Source organism: Triticum aestivum, chromosome 4A, assembly GCF_018294505.1.
Source record: "Triticum aestivum cultivar Chinese Spring chromosome 4A, IWGSC CS RefSeq v2.1, whole genome shotgun sequence".
NCBI lineage: Eukaryota > Viridiplantae > Streptophyta > Magnoliopsida > Poales > Poaceae > Triticum > Triticum aestivum.
The window spans coordinates 565,086,197-565,097,945 of record NC_057803.1 but is presented as its reverse complement, the minus strand read 5'-3'; the positions used below and the strand labels follow the sequence as shown (position 1 = coordinate 565,097,945).

The 11,749-nt window shown below is 41.2% G+C and overlaps 1 protein-coding gene across 3 annotated transcripts; it reads right to left on the bottom strand.

The window, feature by feature from the left end:
- Positions 1-1,513: 1,513 nt before the first annotated feature.
- LOC123086994 (uncharacterized) lies at positions 1,514-9,151 on the bottom strand. 3 transcript variants are annotated; one of them, XM_044508870.1, is made up of 10 exons: positions 8,596-9,151; positions 7,615-7,807; positions 7,409-7,539; positions 7,232-7,280; positions 6,532-6,634; positions 3,751-5,456; positions 3,359-3,660; positions 2,588-3,278; positions 2,434-2,514; positions 1,514-2,343 (listed from the first exon to the last, which is right to left on the bottom strand). In XM_044508870.1, the coding sequence occupies exons 6-10, from the start codon at positions 4,534-4,536 to the stop codon at positions 1,684-1,686; spliced, it is 2,520 nt and encodes an 839-aa protein (XP_044364805.1). In that variant the 5' UTR covers positions 4,537-5,456; positions 6,532-6,634; positions 7,232-7,280; positions 7,409-7,539; positions 7,615-7,807; positions 8,596-9,151; the 3' UTR covers positions 1,514-1,683. The 3 variants fall into 3 exon arrangements, with proteins under 3 accessions (XP_044364805.1, XP_044364803.1, XP_044364806.1); XM_044508868.1 differs by lacking the exon at positions 6,532-6,634; XM_044508871.1 differs by lacking the exons at positions 6,532-6,634; positions 7,232-7,280; positions 7,409-7,539; positions 7,615-7,807; positions 8,596-9,151 and adding an exon at positions 6,014-6,499.
- Between the last annotated feature and the right edge of the window lie 2,598 nt (positions 9,152-11,749).

Genomic DNA, 11,749 nt, shown 5'->3' with positions numbered 1-11,749 from the left:
GAGTGCACATGTAATAAACTAATACCTGGTAGGGCGTCAATTTTAACCATAAAACAAACTCAGCCTTTTCAGGTAGAGTCAACCTGTTTTTCTCAGGGGTCTCAACTGATGAAAGCACACTTTTCAACCTTCTCAAGAAACAAGGTCTTATCAAATGTTGCAATTTCTGTAAAATAAAAATCACCGAAAAGAAACCAGCATAAAAATTAAAAATTAGAGAAACAATTGCAGTAAATGAAAGAAACCAAGTGTTCATAAATTCAAGGTTTGCACAAAACAGCTACTCCCCCTGATTGTCAAAGAAGGGCGCACAAGTTTTCTAGTTTGTGCTCTCTTCTTTGATGATCAGATGGAGTAATACACAGCAAGAGGAATTACCTTCGAAGCTTTGGATGATTCATTTAACTGATCCAGAGAAGAATCCTTGTAATTTCCTTCAACAAGGGGTGACAAATAGCTATCATGGAATTCATTCATGCAATCAAACATTCCAGGACAACAAAAGTTTAAAATAGCTCGGAACTCCTGCATTTTTCACCGAAAAGTGATTTAGAAATAGAACAAAAAATAATGTCAATTTTCATATGACCATGGTGAGTACAAACCTTCAAGCTATTTGGTGCCGGGGTCCCTGTAATGAGGATTCTCTTTTGAGTTAAATACACCTACAGTACACGAACTTGCACTGCGGGAACACTTTCATACAAAAACTTGAAAATTGAGACAAATGGGTCACTAAACTTGCTTTGCGGGAACAAAATCACACAAATCGAGTCCGAAATGGCCACATAGGACGCCGCGTCGGTTGTAGCAACTTGCACGTTCCAGGAGGAATATTTCCAAAAACATCCCTGTTATATGTTGAAATAACAAACTGAACCTAGCACTAGTAGTTAACTGAAACTCTAACTGATAGTCTGAAACTAGCACCTGTAGACACATGCACTTAACTGGAGACGCCCCCTGATTCCTGCAGCATGGAAGTTGAGCCGCCAAAGTCACCTATGTGTACGTGCGTACTCCAGGGCTGTAACTACGTCGTGCTCGAGCTAGCTTCGTACTCCAGTCAAAAGTCAGAAACACTACTCCGGCGTCCTGCTTCTGCGGCCGCTGCGCGGTGTCGTCGGCGACGTTTTGCATGCCGCGAGCTAGGACCTACTCGTCGTGGCCGAGCTGTAAATCGCAGATCTTGAGTTCCGACTCCCAGGTCCCATTTTTTCAACTTTTTTTAGCAGGACACTCTGTATGTGTTCTGAACCTGTACTTTCTAAACCTGCAAACAACTATGTTTGCTCTGTTTTTCATGCACATGCTCTGTTTTCAGATGGACAAAATTTCAGTTGTTTCATGAATTTCAAAATTTACTTCAGGATTAGAAAAATTCAGAACATTACCTACCTAAAAAAGAAAAAAGAAACACTCAGAGCATGTCGGCTAAGATAGAAACCTTCAGAACATGCCGGCTGACAAACATAGATGACATAATGCAAATTTGATTCAGAACATAGCAAGGTTCAGAACATGCATATATGCATTTTGAACATAGCAGGTCCATAACATAGCAGTACCAATGCAGCAACATTCAGGTTTTTAGAACCTTACAAAATAAAGTACCTACAAAGTTCAGACATGAACTACGACATGATTAGCTAGCTCATCGATGAACTTTGCTAACATCCCACTTTAGAAAGGACCCGTAGGCGCATTTTGGGTCACAATGATCTCTTCTCGAGCATTGAGGTCAGGGATTGCAGCAGCATTTAGGTCTGGAACAGATGCATCTCTCCTTTCTCCATCTTCTCCAAGCAAAAGATAGCACCAGCCCCTTCCACCAACTGTTCCACCACTTCCATCAGCACCACCTCCTCTTCCAGCAGCATTTCCTCCACCTCGTGCAGCATTAGCTTCCCCTCTTCCAGCACCACTTCGTCCACCTCTTGTAGCATTTGTTCCCCCTCTTCCAACAGCATTTGCTCCTCCTATTGTTGCATTTCCTCCACCTATTGTAGCATTTGCTCCCCTTCTTGCACCACCACTCCGGCCACCTCTTGCAGCTATTGAACCTCCTCTTGTTGCATTGTTGGGCCCTCTTGCACGATTGCTTCCATCACCTGGGTATGTGCTAGTACCTGCTTTCTGTCTCTTGTTTTTTCCTCTGCTTGTAGCACCAATGGTTTCTTCATCATCTAGTGGCCTCCCTTTGCCTTTTCCCCTATTCCTTCCTCTGGTTGTAGCAGTAGTAATTGTTCTTCTCTCAGGAATGGAGTCCCTGGCATCAGCAACAAATCTAGATATATCTGGCAAAGGACCAGGTGGTTTGACATTTGAAACATGGATTCTCTCCTAATGAAAATTTAGACATAGCATTCATAAGTCATTATAAATAATTAAATGGATATGAGAACATATGAAGCAGTGTATAGCTATTTTCACCTCTTGCCTCATTATATGTACCATGCTGAAAGGCACATGCATAGGATCTAGCCTTGTGTCCTCCATGTGTGTCCTGATGTCCTGAAATATAGTATGGTGTGAATAATGACACTAACACTTATGAACTTCTATGTCCTGAAATTACATGTCTTACATTTAAAATGGAAGGATCTTCTATTTCTTCTTCCATCTCATTTGCTTCCCTCTCACTCTCCCTCTCCATGAATTTCTGATGGCCCTTCTTGTTGTGATCTGCTTTTCCACAAATTGAACAATGCATGCTCACACCTTTCTTGTTCAGTGCAATGCTGCCATCCTTCTGAAGCTTTTCTTCAGGTGTTCTTTTCCTGTTCTTTGGTGGCCTTCCCATCTTTTTCTTGTAAATCGGTGGATGAACGACAATTCCATTAACTTGCTCCCAGTGAGCCCTATCTCTCATAGGCATTATATTGTGCCCATATGCTAGCAGGTATGTCTCTATTGTGTAGCACTTGTGAACCATTTCTTCTGTATCTATCCTCTCTTCCCTAAAGCACGCAATAGAGTGGCTGCAAGGAATGCCACTAAGTTGCCATCTTTTGCAATCACATGTCCTTGCTGGAATATCCACAAGGTATGTAAAGTTTCTTGATATCACAGAATATACTCCCAAACCAGAGTGACTAGGAAAACAACTTGCAGACAGTTCTATCTCCTTCTCTAATTTCTTCTTGATCTTTGGGCATATCTTACCAGTCCATTTGTTTCTTGCCTCTCTCTGCTTGCTCTCATGTCTAGCAGTAATCTTACCCTTTATACATTCCATCATTGAAATCACAGGGAACTCCCTTGCTTCCAATATGTAGCTGCAATGCATTGCAAATAAATGATTAAATGTCTGCATAATACAATGCAAATCAATAGAAAGCACAGTACTGCAATTTACCTATTGTACACTTCTGACATATTGTTCAATAGGATGTCACATTTGGGGAAATCACTGAAAAATGCTTTCACCCATTGGTTTTCAGGTTTATTCTCCAACCAAGCAACAGGACTAGGGCAATCCTCTCTCATTGCTTCTCTGTTCAACATCCACTTTGTGATATTTGTTGATCTTGCAATTGCCCACAAATGGTTTTTCAATGTCTCTCCTTTGAAATGCATATGAAAGTTTTGATATAAATGTCTAACACAAAATCTGTGCTCTGAGTCTGGAAACACCTTTCCAACTGCATTTATTAAGCCCTAGAGAAGTGCACAGGTGTAAGTACTAAGATTTGTTATAATGCAGAAATTAATACACTGAAAACAACATTTTAGTGGTGAACAAAATACCTTTTGTTTGTCACTCATTATAGTGAATGGGGAGGTGTTCACTATGTTCAAGTCATGCTTTAATGTAGTGAGAAACCACTCCCAGGAGAATTTTGATTCTACTTCAACCATTCCCATTGCAATGGGATAAATGCAGTCGTTTGGGTCTATGCCAACAGCAGTAAGTAACTGGCCTTTGTACCTACTTTCCAAGTGGCATCCATCGATAAAAATGATGGGCCTACATCCATTTAAGAAACCTCTCTTGCAAGCATCATATGACCAATACAACGATGACAAATGATCCTTTGGGTCCTCATTTTCATTCTCCTTAACAAGAGTTGTGCTAACAAGGAAGGTACTGCCAGGATTGCTCCTCCTCAGCTCTTTACCATAATTCCATAGCTGTTGATACTGAGCTGCTTCATCTCCATGTATCAAATCAAGTGCAGCTCTCCTTGCCCTTCCTAATTTGACTTTATGAGGTCTGACCTTGAATTCTCTCTGAACTTTGTTACCAAAGGTCACCAAGTCCATCTTTTGGTTGTCTCTGAACTCCTCAATGAACTTACCGGTAAGAAATTTAACTGACAAACACTTTGCATCCCAAGATTTCTGACATGTGTGATTGCAATTGTATCTCTTAATTACAATGCTTCCTGTTCTGTTGTCCTTAGACGCCTTCAAAAGCCAGGGGCATCCAGCAGAGCAAGATGCATTCAACCTCGTTGCTTCATTTCTTCCTTTGTTAATCTTAACCCTGTTTCTCACACTGTATGCAACCAAAGCAGCTCTAAGCTCTTTCATTTCACCATACACTTGTCCAACTCTGAAAATTGGATTATTTAGGTCCACCTATGGATTAAATGCCTTGAAAGAGTACTTCAACCTTTCTAGCTCTTTCTTAGACAAGTTTAGATCATCATCATCTTCCACTGGATCTTCATCATCTATGTATTCCTTCTGCTCATTGTGGTCATTCACACTCTCATCAACATTCTGAACAAATAGATCATCATCCCCATCAGGAACATCATAATCACTTTCATAAAAATCTTCATCTGTGCCACTGTCCTCTCCATGCTCTTCCTCTGATCCATCTGCATGCTCATCCTCTGCTCCATCTTCATGCTCATCCTCTGTTGCCTCTACATGCTCGTCCTCTACTCTCTCTCCATGCTCATCCTCTGTTGCCTCTCCATGCCCTTTCTCGGCTTCCTCTTCATGTTCTCGATGGACATAACTATGTGGTTCTGCTTCATTCACCAGCATCATACATGAACTAGTGCTCTCAGAAGTGCCTTCTCCGGGCCTAAATCCACTTGGCATTTTCCTTTGAGTCATTACCCTTGGCAGCTCAAGGCAGCCTCTATATATGAGATCATCCCATTCTGATTTCACATGATTTCTCTCATCTACTATAACATGCAAACTTCTGTTTTCTCTGCCAGCCCTTGCCATTGAAGCAATTGCTTCTTCATTATCTAAACAAACCATGCCATCTAGGATGTCCTTCCCAGGTAATAACCAATACACTTGTAGCTCAGGACTAGTAATGTCATATCCCAAATGCTGCAATATGCAATTAATCACATCCCTAGACCATGTGTTCGCATCACAATTGTCATACTCCTCTTGAGTGCTTCCCCAAAATGTCCTTCTATCATCCAGCCCACAAAATATGCCATTGTGTTCAAACACCGCTGTAAAGAAATTGGATTTTTCTCCTGCAAGTAGAAGTACACGATTGTTACGTGTCACGGAAAATGCTAACTGTTGTTAATGAATATGCATATCATTTACTGAAAAATGGTTTGCAACAGCACTTCCAAATATGCCCCTAACCATATATCAAGCATTGTTTATGAACATAAATACAAAACTACAGTACACTAATTTTTGCCATTCAATTCTGAACCTATATCAATTCTGAAACTGCAGTACAGTATATCACATTTCTGAAACTGATTTGAATCTATAAGGTTTCTGAACCCATATTCTTCTTTACCGCACTATATTAACAGCAAATCTGAACCCCATGCTTAACACCGCATGCAACATATATTTCTGATCAAAACAGGGGACACCACAATACATGAAAACACACTACATCTATGCCAAATCTGATCAAACACTGAATCTTAACCACACGCCCCCCAAAACTCCACAAAAGCCCAGAGTTTCATCTATGCCGCGGCCACAAATACCGAGGATCACACCTGATCAAAACCCTAGCAGAACATGACCAGAGGGGAGCAGAGAGCGGGACAACTTGATTTCCTACCGTAGTCTGGAGGAAATTCGCCTATGCCTCGAGGACGTGGCTCCATCCAGCGTGATCGCCACGGCGAGGGCGATGCGGAGGAGATGAACCAGCCACAGCGATGCGGAATAGGAGACGAACAGGCCACGAAGATGAAGAGCGAAGGGGTTTGGAGAGGGTTACTAGTGCCAATGTGACTTTTGGCATAAGTACAGGGTTATCCATAATTTTTTTCCCTGCTCAATCTCAATCAGGACTGCGGGTTCAATGTTTACATTATTAGGGAGGTTTCTACAAACTAACCAGCCACCAGCTCGTGCTCCCCTGCCGACGTGGCGCGCCACGTGGTCGTTTCGGACTAATTTGTATGATTTTGTTCCCGCAAAGCAAGTTTAGTGACCCATTTGTCTCAATTTTCAAGTTTTTGTATGAAAGTGTTCCCGCAGTGCAAGTTCGTGTACTGTAGGTGTATTTAACTCTTCTCTTTTTGCACTCAAGCCTTTCTAAATTTCTGTAAGCTTTAAGGCTGCTTTTCTTACAAGTCAAATGAGCCTCATCGATGAACAAGTAATCCCATGAAATATTTAACATTGACCAGTTATTAGTCGCCAGAGTATGTGTAGTAATCAGAATACCTCCAGTCTGTAACGGAAACATGGTCAAACATTACTTTTCAAGCAAAAAAAACTGCTGATGTACCCTCTAGCTACGTCCCTATTAAAAAGTGATTAGATGTCCAGACAAATATCCTTTTCATTGATCAGCTTTTTGTAACTTTTACAGCCCATGGTTTCAGGTCAAATAAGAAAACATAGATGTGCACAAGTTCCCTATAATGCAGGAAATAGAAATAGGTGATTTAGCAGTCACAATAATAACACCATTAATAAACTAACTGGCGGGACAACAACCAACTGAACAACCCAATATGATGTTACACCTGAACCGAATCCAGCATAATCTACATTTTACTGCTCAGTAAGTTATAACAAAAAGTAAGAGCATTTTAACTGATGGTAAAGCAACAAATAGGCACAAGAACCATCGGGTAAAATGACATAGATCACTCAAATACAGGAACAAATATAACAAAGAAGAAAAACGATATGGTTTATAAGATCTTTTGAAATTGAATTTTTCAATCAGCACCAAGTATTTTGGTCTCAACAAAAGATAATGCGCTCAAATTACTTGCAAAAGCAATACAACGCCTAAATTTCTCGGTGGATCCAGGCATACCTGACAAACCTTCATAAGCTCCATATTTCTTGTTTTTATATCCTTGAAGCTGTCAGAAAAAATAAATTCCCATAAGAATGCTTGCAGATCTCTCCTTTTATTACTATGATAATATGGACCTAGTAAAATGATCGGACTTGAAATGTCGCAAACAGATGGGAGCTAAAGAACACTTACATGTATATATAGTTTTTAAGGCCGACTTCTTCCATTTCTGTAACCCATTGATCGAGTATCATGGTAGGAACAGCAATAATTACCCTTCTCATCAAATTTGATTGAATCAGACCTGCTATAAAGGCTAATATCTATACACCCAAAGAAAAAAATAGATTAGAAGGTCAAATAGTATGCAGAAAACCAAAATACAACACAACAAGCACCTGGAAGGTTTTGCCCAGCCCCATGTCATCCGCCAATAAACCACCCTTTCCACAGCAATGAATTCTCCACAACCACTTCAACCCTTCCTTCTGATGATGTTCTAGTTTTGAATAGACTTTCATGTCCAGGATGAAGGGCTTCTTGATTGTAGATCCTAAAGGTTTCATAGTGAAGTTCATCCTAGTATCGCCCCTTCCAAGAATGTGAGATACATCAGTCAAATTCTAGAATATTCATGATACACAAATAGAAAACATTTGCAAACATTAGTTGTTTTTTTAGATTTTGTTTGAAAAGGAGAGAGCAAGAGGTTTCTCCAGTGTTTGCCCAATCTTATATTACTTATGTCCAAATTTCATTCTCATTCCTCCTATTCAGCTCTAGAAAATTTGCAGATAGGAACAAATATTTTGTTTCATCTCGCTTCTAATATAAATCAGTTGTCACAGTAGCAACTTATGCATGTTGTTCTAGATCTGATGGATATGGTGGATCATTGCCAGATGTCCATCGCATGGTGGAGGCAAAATATTCAATATGAATCAGTGCTCATTCATACTTACCCTAGCTCTTTGATGGTGGAGCATATATGAATGGATTATTTTCATTTCTAACTAACGGTTGTATGAGATAACTAATAATACCTCAGCCTGCTGATCAAACTAAATACCCGATTGGTGATAGTTAAATTAAATAGCTGCAAACCAAATAGACCTAAACATTTTGCCCAAAAAAACGATAGTTCCAGGGTCTGTTCGGCTTGCTGCGCACACTAGCCCAACCAAAAAATTGGCTGCCTATGCATTCTTGGTCAATGTTGGGTTTGTAGAGATCTCATGGCCACAAAATTGGCAAGCCAACTCTTGTCGACATTAGCTAGGGTAGTGTGGGCAAGCACCCTAACTAAACATAACCTGATCTAATAGATAGATTAGGGGTAACGATGCATGAATCTGCACCATTCCGAGGCATAGACGCACCTGTCAGATCTGTTCCCCAATGCAGGAGGGCACGAGGAAGGGAGAGGCCGAGGAGAGGTGCGGGTCTGTGCAGCCCGGCGGGCATCTGCCATAAATCCCCGACGTGCGTCCTTCATGAATGCCGTGGAAGACATCGGTCTCTCAATGGCCTGCTCCGAGGCGACCTTTTTCCCCTTGTCGACGAAGGGAGGAAAGGGGGGAGGGCCTCCACGGCCGCGCGAGAAGGCGGCGCCGGCCGTCTCGCCACAGTCTGTAACGGAGTGCTTGCCCTTGCCCGTGCCGGGGAAGCGAGGCGGAGAGGCAAGGCGGCCGCCGCCGCGCGAGGAAACGACGACGGCCGTATCGTCACACTCTGAGTGCTTGCTCTTGCCCGTGCTGAGAAACCGAGGCGGGGGGTAAGGCTACCGCGGTCGCGGCCGCGCGAGGGTGGATCGCCGCCGGTGCGATTAGGGTGAGACTTTCCGGCCATCGGCAGAGGAGGAGGTTGAGATCAGATGGGCGAGGAGGCACCGGCGGGAAGCGTGAGGCGGCGGTGGGAGGTTTGGGAGGGTTTTACTTCTAAACCCGCACGGATCGGATTTCTGCTGCCTGTGCTGCGGTTAGTCATCTGCTGAATGGGCTATTTGGGCTGATACTGCAGTTGGGCCTATCATTTGTCTCTAATTTCGGGGATCTCACCCGCACAACACGTTTTCTCGGCCGTTGGATCCGTGCGTGCTTCCTGGATGGGCCGTGGACTGGTCGCTCGTTGCAAAGTGGGCTGCTACTGAATCAATGTGACGCGTGTTGTGCAAGATAGTTTTTTTTTTCGGGAAACTTTGGAGCTTTATATATTCAACTAATGCATTCTTGTTGCAGTCCGCCAAAAGGGTGCTGATCAGGAAGCTTGGAGTCTCATCGATCAAACTTTCAGACACACTTGCCCCCTCCGTCCTTGAAAGAGTGTATTTCCATTGTTGGAGAGTCAAACTATCTCAAAGGTTGACCGAGTTTATACAAAAAAATGTCAATGCTTGTGAAACCAAATAGGTATATGACAATAATATATTTTATCTTGAATCTAATTCTACTAATTTGATGGTATAAATGTTGGTCTATTATTGTGTAAATGCGGTCAAACATAAAAAAAATTGACTTTTCAACAAAGTTGAAAGTACACTCTTTCAAGGACGGACGGAGTAGCGTGCAAGCTCGCTTAGCATACAAATGGGTCGGTACATTGGCCGATCTATAAATGTGTTGAATTATTACAAAGAAATTAATATGAAGGGATAGCTCTCTAATTTCACTTAAAAGCGGTGCCACGAAAGAAATCGCTGGCAACCGGGTATTCCATAGCTCGACTAGTTGAAGGCAGTCGGTCTCCATAAGCACCTGCGTGAATCCATGAATATTGGCAAGTTTGACAACATCTCGCAGTGCTAGCGCCTCCATGACCAACAGATTCGACACGCCGGGATATGGCTTGCTCCACGCTCCAAGAAAGGAAGTCGCCGATCGCGCCACACTACCGGCACCCCCTGCCTCGAGCTCTGAATTTAAAGCTCCATCAAATGTAAGAGTAACATACCCAGCCTCAGGGGGTCGCCATCCGTGTCCAGGAAGAACCTTGGCGTATTTTTGTGGAACATCCAGCGGTGCCAACGCCTCCTTGATTCTTTGCAAGACGGTAGTCGAGGAAGTAAAGAAAGGAACTGAAGGAAGGTATAGTGCGATTATCAAAGAAATCCAAGCAAGATCGAAGGAGCTCACTTCATGCAAGTTCACCTTCGAAGGCCGTCTTTTGAATTTTGAAGCTCATAGTTTAGCTAAGTTTACTTATTCCTTACCTGAGGGTCGCCATGTGTGGCTGGGCTTGCCCCATGACTCGTTAATTATTCATGTGAACCGTACTTCTGCTTAATAAAGTGTGGTTTACCGCTCAAAAAAGGAGTTGAAAATATGGGATTTGCTTGATTTTTTCTTTGAAAATATAGGATAGCTGGGATTCAAACCCAGCACCACGCCATTCACAGCTTGATGCATTAACAACTAGAAAAGGCTAGTTCTTCTGTACACTCCTAGAAAAACCATCCTAGTTAACGTTTTCTTTAGTAAAACAAATATAAATTATTTTGAAAAAGGTAAATTTGAAAACAAGATCATTGATTTTTAGAAAAGTCCATTGTTTTTTTAAAGACCATTGATTCTAATAAATCAATTTTATCATTTTTTAAAGGAAAAAAGAGTCCATCGAATTGAAAAGAAAATCATTGATTTTGAAAAAAGGTTCATCGGTTTTTAAAAAGAGTTCATCGATTTTGAAAAAAAAGTTCATCAATTTTGAAAAAGAGTTCATCGTTTTTGAAAAGAGTTTGTTGATTTTGAAAAGAGTTCGTCGGTTTTGAAAAAAAATTCATCGATTTTGAAAAGGAGTTCATTGATTTTGAAAAACAGTTTATCGGATTTGAAAAAAAATTCACGCATTTAACAAAGAAAAATAAAAATTGAACAAAATTGTTCCAGCAAAGGAGAAAAAGGAACATGAAAAGGAAAAAAAAGAAAGAAGAAAAGAAAGAAGAAGATGTGAATGAACACGTCTGATGTGGTTGGCCGGTTGGTTAGTGCGGCTTACGTAGAATGAAGAAGTCGTGAGTTTGAATCCCACCAATGCGCCCGTTAGTGCAAACAACTAAAAGGGTCTTCTAAAAAAAACTAAAAGGGGCGCAGCGGGCGCCCGTGAGAGAGTTACAGGAACTGCAATTCATCGCGATCATCTTGGAAATTATATAGGCTCACCGGCAGCCACTTTATGGGCATTACTGACGTCTAAACCTGTAACATCCCAAATTTTCAATTTGAAATATTATACATAAATCATCATTGCATATCATATTTTATTGCATTTTGGTTGATCCTAGAAATCCCATGCAACTCAAGGACCTACGAAGAGAGTTGGGGATTTCGTTATTTTCATATTTGAGGTTTTCTCGAATTATGAAAAGAGGATCATTTGATTTTATTTATTTTATCTTCAATTATTTCAATTATAAAAATAAGTGAGAGGGAATAAAATTACTTTCCAAAAATAAAGAAATATTGAGGATTTAATAAAAAATCAAATAAGATTTTATTTTGGAGTTTTTCGCTGTTTTATTTGAATTTAGGAAAAATG